Below are 23731 nucleotides of genomic sequence, written 5' to 3' on the forward strand. Positions count from 1 at the left end.
GCTCGGCTGGGCAGTGTCTGGAGTCTGATTAAGACTCCAGCACGCCCAGTGTTTCACAGGTCTTTAAAGACCATTTGCATTCCTTTGGAAACTGGTTACGGAGGCTTAGGTTTTTTTCTTTTTCCAGTACCCCCTGGGCCCGACTGTCTATTCCCTACATTTGTATTTTAAATTTACTGATGTAGTGTGAAAATGCATTTCATGAAAAGGAATATAAAAAAGGGTTGACAAAAGAAAAAATGCCAGACATGTATATTTAAATAGCCTGCAAAGACCTTGCTTTGACACTAAATAGGGTATTATTATTATTATTATTGGGCATTTATTAAGCGCCTGGTTACGCCACTGGCGTGTCCCCGCGCTATGACAAGTGGAGTGACTGTCCCCCCTCCTCCCAACCAAGCTATCTACTGAAACAGATGCGTTTTAAGTTTTTTTCTAAACTGGATTTCGGAGGGTTCAAGCCGAAGTTCCAGTGGAAGATTATTCCAGCACTTGGGAGCAAGGTATCTGAAGGATCTGCCTCCCATACGAGCTTTAGATATTCTTGGAACTTTTAACAGCCCGGTCTGCGAGGACCGGAGACTGCGTGTAGGCTCGTAATAGGCTACTAGGCTCTGGAGCGGAAGAGGTGCTTTGCCGTTCAGAATACGATGGCAGGTGGCAAGGGCCTTAAACTTCACTCTCCTCTCGATGGGGAGCCAATGGAGCGCCCTCAAGGCTGGCTTGGCGGATGACCTCCTAGGGAGTCTGAGGACCAGCCGCGCTGCCGCGTTTTGAAGAACCTGCAGGCGGCCGATGACCCTGCCTGTGGCCCCCAGATAGAGCAGGTTCCCATAATCGAGTCGGGAGGTGACCAAGGCATGCACCAGTGTCTGACGAGCAGAGATGGGAAGCAGATCTAATACTTTCCTAAGGGCTCTCAGAACACTGAAGCACACCCCCGCCACCCGACCGACATGTGGGCCAAAGGAATCCCTGGAATTCTCTCTTTTGGCCCCCCTCCTTTGGTTCTCCTCCTACCCCTGTTCCCTCTGTTAAGACCCTTGGCATCAAGCTGAATGATAAACTCACTATGCACTCCCAGATTGGTTCGGTGGTTTCTTCTTGCTTTCTCACTCTCCGTACTATCCGCTCTATCTCACGTTTTTTTTCTTTTTCTGCACTTAAACTAATCATGTCCGCACTGGTCCTGTCTCGCCTGGACTACGGGAACATCTTGTTCAATGGCATCCCTCAGTACAGCCTGCGTAAACTGCAACTAGTGCAGAACCAGGCTGCTCGCCTTGCCTTCGGTCTTCCCAAATTTCATCATACCTCCCCCCTCTTGAAAACCCTCCACTGGCTCCCTGTGCGGGAACGCGCCCTGTTCAAATTAGGTTGCATGGCGTTTCAGGCCAGGACTGGCCTGGCCCCCCTCTTTATATCCTCTGCCATCAAGGCCTATGTCCCTGGCAGAGACCTCCGCTCCTCGGCACATCTTCTTTTATCAGTCCCTCGCTACCGGAAAAAAAAACAGGGTGGCTCGAAATTTTCCACTCTTGCCCCCTTGTTTTGGAACTCTCTCCCTTTTCATCTTAGGTCCCTTACCCAGTATTCTAGTTTCCGTAAAGCTCTGAAGACCTTTTTATTTTCTCAGGCCTTTCTTTCGTAAGCCCTGCTTGCCCTTCCAGCCGACGCCTTAGCTACTGCTCTTGCCCAGTTGGCTGCCTGCTACTTCAGCGCCAAGAAACCGCTCAGGTGTACGTTGCGCTTAACAAATATTTTAAACTTAAAGGTGAGGTCCTTATCAAGCCACACGCCCAGGTTCCTGGCCTCACGGCAGGGAGCGGGGACTTCCCCCAGACAGGGTGGCCACCACGCCGACGACCACGCCGACGGTGCACCCCCCACCACGAGCACCTCGGTCTTGCTCCCGTTCAACTTTAAACAGTTGGCAGACATCCAGGCAGCAAGGTCTTTCATGCAGTTCCTGAAGATGTCCGCCGCAAGACCGGGCGCGCGCGATAGGGAGATGACCAACTGCGTGTCATCGGCGTAGGACACCAGGCGGAGACCATATCCCTCCACGATGGCCGCCAGGGGGGAGACGTAGATATTGAATAGAGTTGGGCTCAGGGACGAACCCTGAGGTACGCCCTGGCCCAGCTCAATCTCCCTGGAATAGCACTCACCCAGTCTGACTTGAAAGCACCTCTCAGAGAGGAAGGACTTGATCCAACCAAGCGCAGCTCCTGTCACCCCTCCTCCATTCAGACACTGTAGCAAGGTGGAATGTGCTACAGTGTCGAATGCTGCGCTTAAGTCTAGAAGGATCAGTGCCATCGTCTGGCCCTCGTCTACTCCCTGTCTGAGTGCTTCTACCGCCACGAGGAGAGCAGACTCCGTCGAGTGACGGGGACGGAAGCCAAATTGCGAGTCGTGGAGTAGCGAAGCCGTCTCCACGAACTGCATGAGCTGTATGTTGGCTATTTTTTCCGCCACCTTCGCCATGTAGGGAAGGAGGGAAATAGGACGGAGGTTATCCAGCTTTTCAAAGCTAACGTTGGCCTTTTTTTGCAGGGGAAGTACCACAGCCTGTTTCCAGGCCTTCGGGACCACCTGAGACTCAAAGGAGATGTCCAGCAGCTGACGCACATAGGGCTCTAGTACTGGCAAGCTATCCTTCAGCCGACTGGGGGTGGTCGGATCTCTGGGGGAACCGGATTTGATGGATCCACAAATGCAGAGAAGCTCCGTAGTGGAAGGGGTGACGAACATGGTTAGCCGATATTCCCCTTCCATTCTTGGGAGTTCCAAGGGGGCAAGGCTGCTGTCTGTTCTCTGGGGGAAGGAATTGTATATGTTGGAGACCTTGGTTGCAAAGTACTCCGCAATACGATTGCAGCCCTCCGTGGTGCAAAGTTTCTTCGGTGCTGCGGCGGATTTTCCTATTGCAATGGATTTGTAAATAGAGAAAAGCTCCTTGGTGGACTGCTTAGCTTCCTCAATTTTATTGCAATAGAACGATGATTTGGCCTTCCTAATCAACATGTGATAGGCACGTCTGCAATCAGTGTAAACTGATTTGGCCTGCACGGAGTATGCAATCCTCCATTGCCTTTCGGCGCGTTTACATGCAGCTTTGGCCGTTCGCAGATCCTCATTGTACCAAGGCGCCGACCGTTGTATTCGGCCGCCTGATTTCGCCATACCCAGAGGTGCCACCTGATTCAGGGCTTCCAGGATACGCTGGTCCAGGTTGGAATTGATTTCATCAGCCCCATCGCCCCCAGGATGACCTTTCTCGGTGAGTGCCAGGTTGAATTTGGCCTGGGAGAACGCTGTCCATCTGCGCCTCGGATGTTTATCAGCAGGAGGGTCATTGGGGCGAAGTCCCTGTATTTCGATGGTAAAAGGGACGAGGAAATGATCGGACCATGCGATGGGAATCGGGGCTTGGGCGTCCACTTGACTCCAGTTGGCAAAAACTGGGTCCAGAAGGTGACCCAACTTATGGGTGGGTTGCGATACTTTCTGCTCAAATTGTAAGCTAGCCATCGTGTGGTATAGCTCGCTCGCCACCCTGTCCGAGGGGGTATCTAGATGTAAGTTAAGATCCCCTAGGACCAGATATTTGTCTGAGCGTAGAGCGGCTTCTGTGACGCCTTCCACTAACTTTTCAACAAAAGCTGTAGAAGAGCCTGGAGGACGGTAAATTAACAAGCCTTTCAGGGTGAAGTAGCCATTAATAGAAATGGAGAAGGCGCCAGCCTCACTGTCGTCAATCACAGTGCGATCCAGCTGACATTGATAATCTTGCCGCACAACAATGGCTATGCCGCCCCCTCTCCCACGAGGTCTGTCTAGCCCTTGCAGGCAGTAGCCTTCAGGGATGGCCTCAATGATCTCCGGCATGGAATCTTGGTCAAGCCAGGTTTCCGTGAGGAAAAACAGATCCCACTGTTTCCCCATGAGAAGGTCATGAATATCGAGGGAGTGTTTCCGTAGGGAGCGAACGTTTAGTAGACCACATACCAAAGTATGTTGGCCTGCGGTTAGCGCCTTACCTGTGTTGAAGGTGTACTCACAGTGGCTGCAGCCCGCATTAGTCCCTGCATCAATGCTGTGGGGGTATAGCCTGCATAGCTCTCTGCGGAGGAGAAGTAAATCATCTCGACTCCAGGAGACTTGGCAAGAGGGAGAGGCAGGGGTTATGGCCCTGGGCCGCGGTCGGCCGCGGACGGGTGCAGACGGGCTTAACTCTGGCGCAACTCCGGCGCGCCTTCGTCGCGCCCGCTGCGCTCGCCCGCTGCGCTGTCGACAGCACATCCGCCTTATATCCCCCCCAGCTTTCCAACAACTAGAGCGCTGCTGTTCCCTACCGGAAGTGCCTGGCTCGGACCCTCCACGCCCTCTGCTCAAACGGCGCTAATCACCGGCGTCAGACCGAGGCGGGAGGGAGGGGCGAGTCCAGTCCTCCGTGATCCGTCTAACAGAGCTCAGCCGAGCTAAAAACAAGGGGCACACACAACACGCTGCCAACACGCTGTGCTTCCCAGCCAGGTGAGGAGAAATTATGTGCAGAGTTTAAAATAGCATAAAATGCTCACGCGCCGCAAAGCAGGCGAGCTACACGCAAATGCGCTTTAGTTTTAAAAGCGGTAGGGACGCTGCCACAGTCCACTTACCACACAAGGCTCCTGAATCCAGTGCCTTATATCCCCCCCAGCTTCCAACAACTAGAGCGCTGCTGTTCCCTACCGGAAGTGCCTGGCTCGGACCCTCCACGCCCTCTGCTCAAACGGCGCTAATCACCGGCCGTCAGACCGAGGCGGGAGGGAGGGGCGAGTCCAGTCCTCCGTGATCCGTCTAACAGAGCTCAGCCGAGCTAAAAACAAGGGGCACACACAACACGCTGCCAACACGCTGTGCTTCCCAGCCAGGTGAGGAGAAATTATGTGCAGAGTTTAAATTAGCATAAAATGCTCACGCGCCGCAAAGCAGGCGAGCTACACGCAAATGCGCTTTAGTTTTAAAAGCGGTAGGGACGCTGCCACAGTCCACTTATGCATTCATTTGTAATTTGACTTTGTCTGTTCCTTTTATTTTCAGTCATGAAAGATTCAGGCAGCCATAGAACACATTTAAAAGTGCTTTATATTTGCTTTACGAAGTACGCACCGATAAGCGTTGAAAGTAGGGCATTAGGTGTTTATTTTTGTAACATCTGCAACATCAAAATAATGAGCTGGCAACACTAATCATTAAACTGGAAGTTTGTTGCAGGATCAGCACATTATTTATACCCTGATTAATTCCATAATAGAAGTTTAACTTATATCTGAAACCCTATGCCCGTCAATAACATGCTGATTAACTTAAAGTGTCTGGGAATTCACCCTGCATTCAGATAACTCACTCCTCATTCTCACCCGTCATTTTAACACTCACCCTGCAATCACAGCGCATAGTTATGGTTTTCCCACATTTGCCACATAATACATCGTCTGCTGCATAATTTTCAGATTAAAAAAATGCAGTAACACGTTACCTCACAGTGGAAGGCCCTTTTTCTAAAGGTTGACTGGTCACCTTTCTGTTGCTTATTGCTATATGTGGGTGTTAAGGTGGTACTTATAAGGGGCAATAAAGGCCAGGACAATGTTAACACGTGTAAAAATAGCAAAATAGTGCAGTAATGCTATCACAAAATATTCAGCATAATTCGCCTTTGCTTGCTACAGAATTTAGTCAACCATGCTGCATAATTTGGCCTTCTCCTGCCGCATAATTTCAATGGTCCTGTTTATAACGCTATGAGGTCCCAGCCTGTGGCAGAAAGCACTGTGAATATGTAAGTCATTATTTTAAAGCAGTATTTACATACTCTAAGCTAGGCTGCTGCAAAAGGATGCAGTGATAGAGATAAAACAAGTTCTTACAAAACATACTAATTAGTAATAAGTATTCAAACTGTATCTAATGCAGACATTTTTGTAAGTGTCTCCACTATTCCCGATCCCAGCTGATAACTCCTTTACATTACATCTTAAAAAGAATAGATATTTGCCACCATAAAGCTTAAAGCAGATCCACTGGAATTATTCAGCAGAAGAGGACAACATTATGAGGCAGGTTTGACTAAATTATGCAGCAAGAAAAGGTAAATGAGGCACAATGTGGCACATTTTGTGGTTAGCATTACTTCATTATTTTGTCATTTTAACTCACAGTAACGCTGTCAAGGGAAATATTTCACCTCATTAGTACCAGTGTAGCACCCAAATACAGCAGTAGGCAACTACAAGATTACCCGTCAATCTTTGCAAAGGGCCTCCCACTGCTCCGGAACACTTGGTAACGCTTTAGGTAACTTTTGTTCCCTTTGAGCTGGAATCAAGTTTTTTTTGTTGCTGCTGCAGAAACTTATAATTCCATTGTTTCTTTTTTAACTTTCTGCACTACCACCACACACTTCGATTTCAGGCAGAGGCATCTCAAAGTCAGTATTACCATTCAGGGGCAGTTTTTTTTGTGAAAGCTAAGTCCATGGGGTGGCAGGTAGAAGGCCAGCAGGGTTGCATTCAGATGCAGATCCCTAATCCTCTCGATCCTTGGGGCCTCACAGTAATGGTCTAGGAGACAGGTTAAAGGAGAGAGATTCATAGATGATGTCCAAGAGAAGGCCCAGAATAGGGAGCACTGTATGCAGACTCATTTTTATGTTTACAAATTGCCAGAGACTGCTTCTTCAGAGAGATACCCCAAAGAAGAGGACAATACGTGTTTTTGTTTTTTTAAAAGGGAAATTCATTAGTGAAGCTGGTACTGCTGCCAACTGTGTAAGTGGCCATTGCTGGTTATCATAAAGGAGCAGATGCAGCAGGAGTGGGGCCCAGGGATTTGGGGGGCCCCACTGCATCACAATTATGACTGTGAACCTTTAAAAAAGGGGCCTCAGAGCCTATTGTCCTTCCAAGCATTTGGACAGAGGTGATGATCCATCATGGTGGGGTAGAGGTAAAAGGCAGAGGAGATAGCCTGCTACTCAAGACTGCAGTTATCATTAGTGCAGCATGTATAGTTGTATTTGGGGTCAAAGTGTGTGAGGGGCTCACAACACCCCAATTATGGGGAGCAGTTTGTTTGGGATATCTGTTTTTGTTTGATGCATTTGCTGTTTTATAAGTCTCATATTTGGTGCAGTTCATAAGCTATAGAAAAAATATTCCTGAAATCATCTAATAAGCCCCGCTCCCTGCACGCAGCCATGTCCCTCCCAATCCTTGCCATAAAATTTTGGAGGGGGGACCGACCTCAAAACATTTTGCTTAGGGGGGGCTCAGAGTAAAAAAGTTTGAAGACCTCTTCCCCAGGTGAATGTAAAGGTTTGCTAAGGTTCCCTACGTGCCAGAGCAACCCAAAATCCACACTTGCCCACTTAGCAAAAAACAGGTACGTTTTGACTGGACAAATGTGTATCCATGTTGTGTTTTGGGCTGTTTCATATTGCCAATAGTAGGCCTACCTACACAACTGAGGTACCAATTTTAATCTAAGACACATGGGAGCATAGAATAGTAGGATATTTGTAATTACTGCCTTTCCAATGCAAGTGTGTAAGAAAGAAGACATTTTGAAAACTACCCTCTAAATCACATGCTCGTACGGGTACCCACACATTCAAAGATGTGCAAATAACTGCACCTAAACTATCACCTGTGCCAATTTCTTAAATACATACGTTAAACCTTTATACCAATTTTGAGGGGAGGGTAGGGAGTGAATGCCCAGCAGTTAATGGGTCAATTGTTTATGTAAGCATATGTCAGCATTTTGTCTTTAAATGGCTGAACTTCTTTGTGCTTATTGCATATGCTTGTAAAAATACATTTTTTAAATTGCAGGCTTGCTAAGGTCAGAAACTGTCAACTTTGCAAATGCTTGTTATCTACATAATTGGTATTTAAAAATCTCTCTGCACAGAGCAAAATCCCTAAAACTGACATTACAACATTAGTAATAAAAGCATGTACACAAATATAAAATATCACCGTCATTTTAATGATAGAACCACCATCAAGATATTTAATTACCTTAAGAGCAAAGAGATCGTTTTCTAAACTGTGTCCAATCAAAATAGTGTCAGAACTTAGCAAGTTCAGCATTATTGCTTGTACATCCCTAATTGTTGTAGTTACATTCTTTAGGTCATCTTCTGTCACCCCAGAAAATCTGCAACAGATTTGAGAAGATGCAAAAAAATGCACAAGTCATTAAAAACAAATCGCTGACAAATTAAACTTCAGAAGCAGTGGATTTTTCCAACGTGACATAGTAGATGTACGTGCTTATGACCATCTATAACACATTTACACTTGATAAAATACGAAAGATTATATCAAATATACACAAGTGCAAGCCTTCATCAATATACAACTAATATTTTTCAGCAATAAGAAAGGGGGTGTGTTCAGCAAGGTGACAAACCGCAGGAAAATCCCCAAGGCGTTTGCCGAACTCTCCACATTTCACCTGTTATTCAGTGAACCAGGCATCATTGTCGACTAAAATTGATGGAGAGCCTACACCACTTGGCTACACAATGATTATACATGTTCGGCTTTATGCGGGGGTGACAAACAGGGCGCCCTAAGCTGCCAGGGAATACTAATGATGTGCTGGCACCTGGGCATGGAGCAATAGCTGGACTGCCTTAGGTCTCAGGATCCATTGTTTATACATCAGACAACTAATAGCTAAGCCGGAGCTCACTTAGAAATCAATATGGCCCTGGAGAGCAGCACAGGAAAGATGGAGCCAGAGTGGGGCGAGTTGTAGCCTCCACCCTGCAGGCAAGACTAGATGGGGTTGCGAGCCACCCGGTAGAGTGACTACCACATGTGTAAAGGTTCCTCTACAGGTAAGTGGCAACATGAGTCTGCCAGACAGCAGTGCAACACAGTGGAAGGTCCCATTGCTGTTGGCCCTCAGAAATCACATTGGAGAACATAGAATTGTGTGGGGGCCTATTGGGAGTGCCCTAGTTATGTGCCTCAAATGCCCTTGCACATAACAGGCATGGCTTATGGCAGCTCAGTGGCTTCCTTTGTTAACCAAAACCAGCATTTGTAAAATCAGAACACTGCTGTTCTGATGAACAGTTCTTTACTATGCCGTGACTGCTCGTCCATAGGGCAGATGTTCCCCGGGTGCCTTGGGATGGTGGCTGTTGAATGGCAGAAGGCTATTGCGGTGAATAGGTTTTCTATACCTCTTGGTGGTAAGGTTACTGTTATCCAGTATGATCAATAAATCCAAGAAAGGAATCTCTTTTGTTAAAGTTGATAATGTGAATTTCAAGGTGGTGTCACTGTGGTTGATCCAGTCATGGAAGTCAGTGCATCGTTCCTCCGTTCCTGTCCAGAATACCAAAATATCATCGATGTAACGTTTCCATTCCTTGATCTCCTTGAAGAAGGGTTGGTCTTTGTTAATATATGTGATGCCTCAAAATGTGCCATATACAAACATGCCAGGCTCAGCGCGAAAGTGCTGCCCATGCATGTTCAGTGGATCTGGTGATAGATCTGGTTCTGAAATTTGAAGAAATTGTTCTTCAATGCCAATTCTGTGCACTCCATGATGAAGTCAACAGGTAAAGGTGTTGTGTATGTGGTTGTCCTAAGGATCTCTTCAATGACCCTAAAGAACTACTCCAGAGGACAATCTCGGAAACCAATTCCCTGTGGAACACTACAATACTGTTATGGAAAGAACAGAGATGGGTTCTCAAATTACGGACAAATATAAAGGGTCTCAACGATAGAACTTCAATGATGCCCTTTGGTTGCAGGGCCATACTCTAGATTCTACCACACTATTGCCTCACATATGACAACTATCAGACTAGATTGACTAGATGGGCCCATTATCTGCGACCAACACACCACTGCGAGACCTGGGTAACCCCGCTTCTAGATGCCAATCGTCATTCCCATGCCCTTTTCAAAAAAATTGCACTGTTCTAGAACGGTGGACATGACCCAGACTATCCTAAGTCTTGGGTTCATAACCATTTTAATGGTTTCCAGCATAGTAGCACCACCTCAATATTGAGGTGACCATATGGTCACATAATTGCCCAACATTTCCACCCATAGGCAATTATAAGACATATACACCCTGAGCATTGGGTTTATTATCCCCTTGAAACGATCCTTTACCAAGTAGAAGTGTTTTCACTTGACCTATTAGCCACACAATCGCCCATCAACACATTCCATGGGCCATTATGGGGGATGGACAATAAGCTATTCACAATGTTATTATGCATTACTATTAATTTTCCTATATACCCTTTCTGCCACCAATAATATCTTATATCGAACCACTGTCCATGATCGGGCTTTTTGCCACTCCAACTTGGCGCCTGCGCATGCGTAGCCGACCTCCAGTCACGTTTACTGATTCTCGAGACGCCTACACGTGACACGGAAGTCAGGAGGACACAGACACGCCCCCACGCCGGTCGCCTCATCGCTGCAAAATGCAACGGCGGACACATAACAGCCTTGACGGAGATGGCATGAGGACGGGTAGGTGAATAGGCCTCTCTAACCTACAAGAAACTTTAAGTAACAAGCTGCTTCTCCACATTGATTTTTCGGTGGCCACTTAGTGGGGCCGCACTTGCTTGGTTTTCCCACGCTACCTTTGCCCAACGCTGTGACTCCTCATAACAGATCTCGAGGATACACACAGCTGCATCTCATTGGGAAACTTTCCCGTTTTATTTGGGTAAGTGTATCACGAGGCGTATTGGCATAATATTTAGACAGTGACCTGAGGTCTGCCATCAATGGTGGTAACTAGAATAGTTTCATATGTTTTTTGCACCATACTCCGCCTATCTACCATGGCGGCCTGATTTTTGACTACTTGGCAATATATGTTTTGTTTGTCCATGTAACAACATTTTGATATTGCGCTATGGGCTTAACATGTTTTTACGCATGCCTAAATGTTTGTTCATCCTGTTTTGTCACTATATTATTATAGACCACTATAAATTCACTTCCTGTACCTTAACAGTAGATAACAACGTACCACTTGCACCTGGTTCACCAATGCGGGACCAGGGAACTTTTTAAAGGCACCTTAACATTAGAGCCCATATGTATTGAGTATGCCTATCTCTGTTTTTGTTGTTCCAGAATACTACTTCCTCATCTTAGTGGCACTAGATTAATTGTTACAGGCCACTAACCTTTTCTTCCACTCACTGCACTTTCTCCGGTCCTGAAGAAGTGCATGGGATCTCCTCCTGAGTCCATCAAATTGTGCGAAACATGTCAACCTCTAAACATGCCCATTTGGGGTATGCTGTATGTTTAGCTACAGAGAGCAATTATCTCCCTCTAAGCAGCATAGCTCTTTGCTTTTTTATCGATGGCAGAGGGACTCTTTCTTCAAGAAACTTATGAGTTACTCCTCCAGTCATCTTTTAAACTTAACGTTAGGACACCACTGCCACTCATACCCCCACACACCCTTACAGCTTTATCTTGAAAAGATCTCCGGTAAAGTGACCCTTCAATGGACCCATAGGGCATTGCAGCACCGACCCGACGAGGAGCATTGCCCAATGATGAAGCATGACATACTTTGGAGAGTGTGAGGGCACCAAGATCAGGGTACACTATACCCAGCAATCATAGTATTAGAACAACTACAATTTCCATCTCTACCTCTCCTTCATAAGAACAGTGAATCTCTTGGGATAATACGGAGGACATTGCTTCTGAACAGGGAATGGGCAGTGACTAAGCTGGACAGCGCTAGTCCCCATAGCTCACCAGAACCTGATGGACTTTCTTGGCATAGTAGAACTGAGTGAGCATATGAAGGTGGAAACACCTGATACAAATGTAAGTGGCCCACATCCTGTATACAATATAACGCTCCAAATGGAAAGGGACATACCCAGTATAGTGAAGGGCCCTTTTGGGAAAATCAAACGGACAAGTTACTTACCTTTGGTAACACTTTATCTGGTAGAGACATGATCTAGCTGCAGATTCTGCAGATTCCTTCCCTTTGAACTTCCAGGCATCAGGCTGGAATGATTAGATTTTTGAAAGCAGTACCCCTGCGCATCAGTAGGTGGCATCGGTCGACTCTGCGTGATATCATAGGTGTTGTGTTAGTCATTGTCATTACTGCCTCATCAATAGAACCACCACTCTGGCGCGCTACCGTCTGTACTTTACATGACTTTCCATACCAGAAGCTCGGAGCCATGAAGTAATTGACTATGTTGTGTTAAAAAAGGCAACTAGGGTCCTGAAGGGAAAAGCCCTTAGCACTAGAACCAATCTGCAGTGCATGGAATATGGGTTGGCCGGTAAAGAAACTGCGACTAGATAATGTCTCTATCAGATAAGGCGTTACTGAAGGTAAGTAATTTGTCCATCTGATAGAGACGTCTAGCCACATACTCCTTACCTTTGAACAGATACCCAAGCAATAACATCCCCGGAGGAGGGACTGCGGAAAGGTTTAGACCAGCAAGTCCTTCAAGACAGAGCAACCAAGCGGGCCTTCTCGGCGAACCTGGGAATCCAAGCAGTAGTGTCTGGCATCCAAGTGCAGAGATTCTCATGTGGCCACTTGGCAGATATCTGAACCGGGTACACCATGCTGGAGAGCTGTGTTAGCTGCTTTTGCCCTGGTGGAATGGGCTCTAATCCCTTCAGAAAGATCCTTCTTTGCTAACGCATTACAGATTTTGATACAGAGGATAACCCAGATGGATATTGTCCTCTTTTGGACAGCACACCCATTCTTAGCACCCATGTACCCTATAAATAGTTGGTCATCCACCCGGAACTCTTCGGTTCCATTGAGGTAAAACAATAATAGTAATTTTGGGTCCAGATTATGGAGACACTCCTCTTCTTTGGAAGAGGAGCGTAGGGTGCATAGAAAGTGGGTAAAGTAACCGCCTGCCCCATTTGAAACGGTATTACCACTTTAGGTAGAAAAGATGCCCTTGTGCAGAGCACCAGTTTCTCCGGGAAGACTATCCGGTAAGGAGGCTGTGATGACAGTGCTAGCAGTTCTCTCACTCTCCTGCAAAAGTTATTGCCACTAAGAAGGCTGTTTCGAGGATGAACAGCTGTAGAGAGCAATTTTGCAGCGGCTCAAACGGTGCACACATCAGGAAGGTGAGTACCAAATTAAGGTCCAACTGTGGCATGATAGAAGTTGAAAAGGGGGGGGGTGGAGGGGGAGAACAAGTGGTTTAACCCCTTCAAGAATCTCTGCACCAAAGGGGTTTGGAGAAGAGAAGAGAGGAAAGGGCCGAAAGATAGCCCTTCAAGACGCCCAGAGCAGAGAGTCCTGCTGGGCCAAAGAAAGTATGAAAAGGAGATGTCAGCTTAAGATGCAGATAGAGGGTCAATAGACCATTCTGTACAATATTTACAAAATCTGGAATTGTCCACAAGAAGGATGCAAGAGGCCATGAGGCCCAACAGCCTCAGAGTCGCTCTCACCTAAATCCAGGATAAAGGCTGAAATATCGGTCTCATAGCCTGAATATCCTGGACTCGCCGCTCAGGAGGATAAGCCCGAAAGTACACCATGTCCTGAACTGCTCCGATGAAGGGGAGCATCAGAGAGTGAGTCAGGTGTGACTTTTAGTCAGTTAGATAGTGGATCCCAGCAAATTCAAGAGGTTTGTCGTTGTCTGGAGATGGGAGACGACTGCTTGGGACGAGCCAGTCTTCAACAACCAGTTATCGAGATAAGGGGAAGACTGTAACCTCAGATCCTAGCAGATGAGCTGGGACCACCGGCATTATCTTGGTGAACACACGTGGGGTACTCGTGAGGCCAAAGAGGAGCACAGCAAACCGAAAGTGCTCCTGCTCCACTGTAAACCTCAGGTAGCGACAATGGGCTGGCAGGGAGAGAATGTGGAAATAGGCATCCTACAAGTCCAATGCTATCATCTAGTCTCCTGGGTCTGGGACAGACAGTATCTGAGCCAGAGTGAGCATCTTGAATTTCTCCTTCTCGAGGAAGTAGTTGAGGGCTCTGAATCGGAGATAGGACGGAGGCCTCCGTCCTTCTTTGGAACCGGGAAATAGCGGGAATAGCAACCACATCCTATTTCCCACCCAGGAACCCTCTCTATAGTTCCCTTGGCCAAGAGAGCCTAGACTTCCGAGCAGGGTAGCGCAAGATGATCCTCCATCAGCCAGTCCTGAGTTGGTGGCATAGAGGGGTGTTAGTCTTAAAGGGGAGGGAATTTCCCCTTCAGAGTATCTGCAACACCCACATGTTGGAGGTGATGTTGTGCCAGTGGTGAAAGTGATTGCATATTCTGCTACCCACTGGACAGTCCACTGAAGTGCCCAAGCGCTGCGTCAGCCTAGTCTCCGAAGAGACGTGAACTATCAAATAGGTATGTCCATGAGGATTTCCTGGCCATCCCCGAAAAGCCAGACGCCCTCAGCCACACATGGCGCTTGATGTCCACTGAAGAAATGACTCTGCCCCTAAACTGCCCCATGGGGGGGAGGACAGATTCTGGAGTAGCCCCCAAACTGCCCACATGGGGGAGCGCAGAAAGCACACTTGACACCAGGGAAGATAGAAAAGTAGATAAAGGAAGACTTTGTTACACAAATCTGGGAATGCATTGCATTCTTTGAGTCTCTGGAAGAGAGGTGGGTGTGCATTACCTGCCTGGAAAAAAACACGTTTAGCCAGCCCTTGCTAGTGTTCCATTGGCTTAAATTGCATGCTTTAGTACGGTTTCATGCCACATATGACCCCTCCGCCCCCTGCATAGTGTATAGTGTCAACAAAGTTTCCTGTAATGGTTGATGATGGGTGTTCGAGATAGAGTTCAACATTTAAATCTTTACATCATCATGCATTCCATGTAAGGTTTTTTTGTATTTTTCAAACTGTGTGTTTAAGTACAGTTTTGTATAACATGGGACCCCTTCAACAGTGGATACTGTGGACAGAGTTGCCTACATAGTAAATAATATGAACAGAGTAGACTGCAGTGGTCAGGTTGTTGCTCAGTATTGACTCTGCGGCTAAATATTTCATGCTTTACGCCACCCCTATCCTGCATTTTATTAATTTTTTTGCTTTTTATGAATGACTTTTTTCAGCACTGCTTTATGTCATTCATGACCTGTATTGTGACCACTGTGAACTATATGTCCTAGGTTCTCATGATGAGGCACAATTTGTGAGCTCTAGAGTAGAGTAAGTTTCTCACTGCGCCTATCACAGTATTACATGTTTTAGGCGAGTTAGTTATCCAATTTTTCAGCCTCTCTGCAGAGATGCAAGAAATTAGAGAGACACTGGAGATGAAATGATGACTCAGACGTCAAGTCTAAATACAAGCTGCTAATCAGAACCTATCATAATGTAATGAAGAGTACCCAAGCTAAATATTAGGAGGATAACATTTCTGGGTCAGCAAATTCACCTAAAGAGCTATTTAACCCTTTCGATGCTGATGACGAGCTCAGCTTGTCATCACCCACGGGTGTCGTGTGCTGATGACGAGCTGAGCTCGTCATGACACCAGCAAAATGGCAATTTGCAGCACAGCGCAAAAATCACCGCAGCAGCGATGCGGTTAAAGAAGTTAAAACTCTGGCTAGCCCGCATGGAAGTGCCAATGCCTTCTCCACATCGGTTGAGAGATGCAACGATATAGCAACCTTTTAAAAAAAAAAAAAAAGTGACAAATATATGATCAGTTCCCGAAAAACAGGGAACTTGATGCAGTTAAAGGAATCAAGATAATATCACCTGTAATATTAGCTCAATTTCTTAGACTGGAGGAAGAGAATGTTCGAAACTTAATTAAAGCAACCAAATCTGTCTCTCCCCTCGATCCAGTGCCCCCGCATATTTTAGGGGAGGCACTAGAGATCGTTTTACCATCTGTAACGGAACTAATTAAATTATCCTTAGGCACTGCTCTGGTCCCTAAATCTTGGAAGCACACAATCATTAGACCATTACAAAAAAAAGGCAATCTCGATCCCAACATATACAATAATTTGCGTCCTATTTCTCTTCTACCTACCCATGGCAAACTTTTGGAGAAGCATGTAAATCACATACCGACCAATTTCTTAGAGACCAATGATATCCTTCATCCGACTCAAATGGGCTTTCAAGCTGCGCATAGCACAGAGTCAGCGTTACTGACGGTCACAGAGGAGCTAAAGGAGAAACTAGATGAGGGTGGGTCAGCTGCTATTCACCTATTGGATCTCAGCGCTGCATTCGACACCGTAGATCACACTATCCTAAAAAGGAGATTAGGAGAAGTTGGAATTCAGGGCAAAGAGATGGATTGGCTTACCTCATTCCTGGATAACAGAAGTGATGGAAAGGGACTGTTTCTCAGATCACCTACCAATCACATGTGGTGTACCTCAGGGCTCATCCCTTAGCCCTACTCCATTTATTGTCTATGTAAGACAGCTTGCCAATGTAGTAAAATAATCTGGCATATCAGTGGTGTCATATGCAGACAACACCCAGTTGGTAGGGCCTCTCAAAAATGGCTCCAACCCATGCAACCATCAGCTGTCCCAGTGTCTTGAGAAAGTGGTAAACTGGATGTCTGACAGCTGTCTGAAGCTGAATGTTGGTAAAACAGAGCTTATGCTACTGGGAAACCACCCGGTCATCCATGCACCCCTGACAAAGAGGCCCAACTGTATGGGAGAACCACCTACCCCCAAAACAAATATAAAAAAACTTGGGAGTATGGCTGGAGGATACACTTACTATTGACTGTCAATCTAGGAAGCTATCAGGAATCTGCTTCTCGCTTCTTAAAATGTTAAAGAAGATTACCGAAGTGATTCCTGAGCACCTGAAGAAAACTGTGATTCAATCTCTTATAATCTCACGCCTGGACTATGGCAACTTGCTATATCTAGACTCGCCCAAGTATGTAACAAAGACTCCACGTGGTACAGAACTAGGCAGCTAGACTCTTACTAAGAATTCCAAACCGCGCATCTACTAAAGAACCACAACAGCTGCATTGGTTGCCCGTCAATGCCAAAGTGAAGTTCAAAACCCTTTGCATGCCACACAGGGCCATCAATAATAAAGGTTTTGTTAAGCTTGGAAAGTTGCTATCTAGGTGTACCCCGGTCGGAAACCTCATCCTCCCACCAACAGCTCCTCAAGACAACGAGAGTTAAAAGGGCTAGATGGGGTGGCAGATCATTTGACCATCTGGTGCCCAAGATGTGGACTGCCCTCCCTCCTAAAATTAGAACCATACCAAACAAAACAAGATTCAGACAAGGCTGTTTCCCTGCTAAGTACATGTAGGCTCTTCACTGCACTAACAGAACCTCTCTAACGATGGGGAGCCTTCTGGCAGACATGCGCTGTACAAATCCCTCACATACAGTTACTGACAGTCATACTGCTCAAATTTTTGTTTGTAACTGCTAATATACATATATAGGTTTTTATGCATGAAATTGTAAATTTGAGAGGTGGTGAAGTTGCATTTTGGTGGGGTGTGGGATATTGGGGTTTAGAATAATTTGCCTCTATTAATATTGTGAGTTTCGGAGGAGCGGCTTTGAGTGTCAAGATGGCGGTGGCACTCGAAGAGTGCCCCGGACCGCTCCGTCAACCACCTGCATCGTAGCAGCCCTATAGGAGCAGATTCAGTAGCACCCATTCATGGGAGAAAAGGGCGTCCTGGTGTGGTTCTATTCGGGCCTGGCACACACACTGTGACCCTGTGCAGACTTTGGCAGCGAGTCCCGGACAGGAGAAGACTAGATGATGGGTGCCTTATGATGCTGTGACCCCCGCTAGGTATAGCGATGTCCGCAGCAAGTGAGAAAAACACAAGCCGGTAATCTAGAGCCCTCCCTGACAGCCCCCGGGAGATGAGTTTAGTGAGACCGAGATCCCTGGCTGGGGTGGCATGCCTAAAAGACCGTGCAATCGGCCTGCGGTATAGCAGGACACCGGCCGGCTGCAACAACATCGGCCACAGCAGGCATCCTGAGGCCTCCTGGGTGGCTCCTGTAACAGGATTGAGCCCGGCAAGAGAATCCGGCAGTGGCCGGGCAAAAGGAGACACTATACAGCCCTCCCCAGGCTGTCAGGCAGGCCCGCAACAGAGGTGAGGCCCGTGAGACCACAAAGGCTTCCGAAATGGCCTGCGTGCCTACATAAAAAGTGGTAGTGCCCAAAGCAAATACCTGGAAGTGTCCTGCCGGAGGGACAGGGCAGCGGCAGAGGCTGCTGTAGGGACCTTGAGGCCCCTCACATGGCCGCATGTCTCAGCACCTAAGGGGTGACATCCAACAGCAGCACTCTGCAACATACTAGTAGAGGGTAAGGTGATCTGAACTCTCCAGGTAATTGAGCAGGCCTGCAGCAGGAACGGGCACATAAATCCCTTAGAGGAGTCGCAGAACCCCACCCACCCCCAATAGAAAGGAGTCTGCAGCACACACTCTGCCTGTAAGTTGGCAAGAGAAAGGCAGTAGAAGCAGCGGTGGACCACCGCGCCACATTGCACCGGTCTTGAGGGGGCGGGGCAATAACCATCAGTGCCTGACTTGAGAGTATGACCTGACCGGTAGAGAGAGAGGGTCTGCGGCACCCAATAGCAAACAAGCAGCCCCAAACTTCTGAAGAAACCGCTACTGCAATCCTGTGAGGACCAGGAATCATCCTCACTTCCCACTGAAGACCTGAGAGCCCGATCAGTAGGAGGGCCGCAAAGGTCATCCGGCGACTGGAGAGGGGCTCAAGACACACCACATTGAGACCTACAGTCCCCATGTAACTCTAGCTACGTTACTTCACTGGCACTTAACTGGGACAGCCAGGTCCGGGGTGAAGGGGGGCCACACCCCTGCCGGTATCACCTTCTGACCGTTTTTTATCTGTCCAGGGCATGTGCTGGAGCTGCAAGATTGGTGTCTAGATTGATTCCCCACGTTTTTTCTCCTTGAAACCCCTGAGGCGCATGGACCTGGGCGACCGAGAAACGCCTATCCCATTCAAGAGTGACCCCCAACAGTCTCCATCTATCCCAATGGTGCGTTTGACAACTAAGGACACTGGGTCCTGTAGAAGACACACTTGTCCCCATAGAGGACGCAAAGCCCGCAGCGTAGTCTCCGCCCCGCCGGCTGACACACCCAAAAGTACAAATGGATCACCGGAATCTGAAGGGGCATCCAATCTCCCATGGCTCATGCACAACGCCAGTGAAGGGGCTACTGGGAAGCTCCTTGCATCTCCAGCAGCAGGATCCGAAGATACGGACCTTTCGCAAAGCTTAAAGATCTGAACTGATTCTGCTCCAGAGGCATCTACATCCTGTAACCTGGAGGGTCCAACACTCTACTCCTGCATTAAGTTTAACAGTTTAAATTTGCATTGAGGTATTATATGGCTGACACATGCTTCCTTGACAGAAGTATAGGGTGGGTGGGGACCGTTATCCCGGTTTTTGTTATTGGGCTTTCCTTTAGTTGCAGCACTAGGCACAATACTCCTGTTACACATGTGTACAGACTTCGACCCAGGGCACGGCGCCCATCGCCATTCCTGGACACAAACCACCCAAATCCAATGGACTGCCTGGTCCGATGCCCCCCGTCCACACACACACACCCAGGAGACATGCCTACGCCCCACTGTGAGCGGGAGGCCCTACGAGTCCTCTCATGGAACATCAACGGACTCCTGGACAAGGTGAAACATACAGTAGTGTCAAAGGGGTGGTGACACTACCAACCTGATGTTGCTCTACGTACTACTGGCGACCCTTGACTCCATCCTCGAATGCCATCTTAGATGTACCGTCCTCTCTTCCCTAGGGACTGACTGTGATCAGTGGGGACTTCAATGCGGTAATGACACCCGCTAAGGATGCCACCAGAACACCCTCATCCCACAGGAACCAAAGTGCCAAAAGGCTTGCAGGAAGGGCTTCCAGACTAGGCCTATGCGATGTATGGCAAACGTGGAAATCCAGGAAGCTCCAAAACACCCATACCTCACCAGCACACCATAGCCACTCCCATATTGATCTGATATTTATGCCTGCCACTGATTGCCGGGAGGTTATCAATATCAAAATCCTAGCTTGTGGCATATCTTATCACTCGCCTCTTCTCCACATAGGATGGCCAACAGGAGCTCCACACCCCATTTGGAGGCTTAATGCCTGGTTCCTCCAAGATCCCGACTATAAACAGGTCCTTGGAAAAAAAACAGTACTTCCACACCAATGAGGGCACAGCCAAATCCCAGAGTATGCTGTAGGCAGCCAGCAACGCCACCTACAGAGGCTAAACCCAAGGCTGCCTCAAACACAAACGCTTGAAACAAGAAAGCCACCTCTCCCAGTTGTAAGCCCAGGCTCTTACCGCAAGAGCAGATGGAGAGGCCGAACGATGGCAGCTTGAAATGCTGCAAGATATAATACACCACGTTTCGCTTGAATCGGCCAAAATGATATGGAAGTCCTCCACGGCCCGAGTCTACGGCTGGAGCAACAAAAACGGCAAGCTACTCCACTGGTTAGCCTCGCGCCCTCTGTCAAACTGGATAATACCGGAGATTCAAGACTATCGGGATGCACACACCATAGCCCTGCAGCTGTTGCACTGGCCTTTGCTAACTACTACACATTGCTTTATGCAGCAGACAACTCTCAGACAAAAGAGTACAGTTCCCGTTCTTACAAAATGTCCCCATCCAAAGGCTGGCAAAACCAGACACAGAGTCTGGACCACCTCATCACAAGAGAGGAAATCAAGTAGGCTAGCTCATTGGTTGCCTCTGGGAAAAACACCAGGACCGCACAGATTCCCGGCGAAATATTATACTGCATTTAGAGAAACCCTGGTGCCCCCATCTCCACACTCTCTATGGCGAGGCAGGTGAAAAGGGCGCCTTCCCCATAGGCATTGATATTTAATTTAATAACGATTTCTAAAGCGCCTGGTGACCCAAGGGCATCCCCGCGCTATAAGAGTTTGTGATCCTGTTGAGGGGGAGGGAGAGAGGAGAGACACTTATTGAGGAACTCTATTTAGGGAATAGGTGTGTCTTTAATTTCTTGCGAAATGCCAGGTAGTTAGGTTCAAGTCTGAGGGAGCGGGGAAGAGCGTTCCATCCAGCAGCTGCTTGAACGGAGAATCGTCGTCCTCCTGTGCGAGTCCTTTTGAATCTAGGAGTGTTGGCCAGGCTCTCATTCTGGGATCGTAGGGATCTGGGTGCTGTGTAGGGGGTGATCATTTTGCTGAGGATCGCCAGACCAGATCCGTTGATCAGCTTATGTGTCGTGCACATGGCTTTGAATTGCACCCTTTGGCGCACAGGGAGCCAGTGCAGAGCTTTGAGGGCTGGCTTGGCGGACATCCTGGAGGGGAGGTTGGTGATCAGGCGTGCCGCAGCGTTCTGTGTCCGCTGGAGCTTCGTCAGGGTGGCCTCAGGGGCTCCCAGGTAGACCAAATTGCTGTAGTCTAGGCGAGATAGTACTAGTCCCTGGATGAGCAGTTTCCTGGAAGTAGGTGGCAGTAAGGGGAGAATCTTGCGGGTCGTGCGCATGAGCCCGAAGCAGGTGCCCTAAGTTTTAGCTGCTTGTGTCTTCATAGAAAGCTCTGGTTCGAGCCACACACCGAGTGTCTTAATTTCACGCTTCGGGGGGGGGGGGGGGGGGGGGGGGGTATTTCCCCGAATACGTCGGGCCAGAGTGCTGGAGGGATGGTCGTCCATTGTTTCCCCAGGAGCATCACCTCCGTCTTTGACCCATTTAGTTTTAATGATGAATTATTCATCCAGTTGTGAATTTCTGTGAGACAATTGGTCAGGTTTTCTGGGTGGTCGATCAGTTGGGACAAGGAGACGACCAGCTGAGTGTCGTCAGCATAGCTTACCATTTTTATGTCAAATGGTGTCACCACGTCCTCAAGGGGGGCCATATATGCATTAACAAGCGTCAGGCTCAGGGAAGAGCCCTGAGGGACACCGCTTGTAAGTGGAAGGGTGGACGAGTGGTGATTGTCGTCCCACACTTGGAACGTGCGCCCTGTAAGGAAGGATTCAATCCAACTGAGTGCCGTCCCGGTAAGTCCTGCATCCACCAGTCTATGTAAAAGGACACGGTGGTTGACTGTGTCGAAGGCTGCGCTCAGATCCAGGAGGATCACTGCCACTGACCCTCCTGAATCCAGTATGCGCCTTGCCTCCTCGATGACGGCAAGGAGGGCGGTGTCTGTTCCATGGCCCGGGCGGAATCCAGTTTGGGATTGCCTAAGTACGTTGTTGGTCTCAAAGAACTGAGATAGTTGTCCGTTGACCAATTTCTCTGCTACGATATGGCACCTTAGTGGTCATCCCTAAAACGAACCCCCCCTCAGCCACCTGCTCGGACTACCGCCCGATGCCCCTCATCAATACAGAAGTAAAAATGTACGCAACAAAACTAGCCACATGCCGAATGTAGATTCATGCTGCATCGTAGCAGGAGACATTGCCTGAGACGCCTGCCTGTTGCACTGGCTCACCGCCACAGTCTTTCCCCATATCTTGCCCTATTGCTGATAGACTTTGAAAAAGCATTTGATACGGTTGATTGACAATACTTAGAGAGCGCTGGAGAGTGTTTGACTCTGCCCACACATTCTAAGGCAGGTACAAGTGCTGTACTTCAACCCATCTGCTAGTTTCCTTACTAGCTGAGCACTCTCCGAGGTCTTCCCTATTATACAAGGAACAAGACAAGGCTGCCCTCTGTCACCCCCCTCCTCTTCGCTCTAGCAATAGAGCAGTTTGCTTGGATCATTCGTGCTGATGCACAAATACATCGATGGTGATGGCAGGGAACCCATGAAGATTGCATTTCTTTATATACAGATGACGTACTACTTTTTCTTGCGGACCCAGCACACTCTGGTCCCCAATGCTTCCATGTTCTCCGGCGATTTGAAGCAGCATTCGGTTTGCGCCTGAATCCAGCCAAGTCAACTCTGGTGCCTCGCCACATGTCAAGGGAATGCTTGGAATGGCAAACAAATAGCCCTATACAGTGTCTCATCTTTAAATACCTGGGCATCTGGGTTGCGCTTCTACCAGAACTTACCTGGTCACTCAGTATTAACCCTTTCACCAAACGAACAAAAGAGGACCTTCGCCGGTGGCAGTTCCTTCCCCTTAACCCCCCTGGGAAAGATTGTCCTGTTCAAGATTATGGTGCTTCCTAGATTTCTATACATAATCCAGAATCTCCCACTCCATCTCACCCGCAGGTGGTTGCGCAAATTAGAAAGAATGATCACAGCATTCCTCTAGGGAAGCTCAAGGCCCCGCATGGCACTCACTCACTGTCAGCGGGCCCCATCTGAAGGTGGAATTGGGATGATAAACCTTTTCCTGTATTATATGGCCATCTGCCTCCTGGTAATACATGACTGGTTTGTGGGAGGATGGTCTGGTCCAGCCTACCAACTGGAACTGGCGAGCCTCTGGTTCTCCCGGATCCAACCTATGCTATATGGATACTCGATCCTGTACACCCTCCCAGCAGTGACTCTGGTCTGGACTGCGCTATACTCGCTGGGAGGCCAAACTAACGCTACAGTGGCATTGAACCTGGCTCAGAGTTGTGGGGACTTTGAGGGAATTTCAG

At 48.0% G+C, this 23731-nt stretch overlaps 1 protein-coding gene across 1 annotated transcript in view; it reads right to left on the reverse strand.

Annotated features, from left to right (window-relative positions):
- Nucleotides 1-23731, reverse strand: part of LOC147728286 (uncharacterized) — a 1395946-nt gene that overhangs the window by 245575 nt on the left and 1126640 nt on the right. Inside the window, exon 14 of the mRNA XM_086963769.1 lies at nucleotides 8079-8217. Within this exon, the coding sequence (XP_086819895.1) occupies nucleotides 8079-8217 (139 nt within the window). The remainder of the gene's footprint in view (nucleotides 1-8078; nucleotides 8218-23731) is intronic.

Source organism: Lissotriton vulgaris, chromosome 3_1 (genome assembly GCF_964263255.1).
Source record: "Lissotriton vulgaris chromosome 3_1, aLisVul1.2, whole genome shotgun sequence".
NCBI classification, from domain to species: Eukaryota; Metazoa; Chordata; class Amphibia; order Caudata; family Salamandridae; genus Lissotriton; species Lissotriton vulgaris.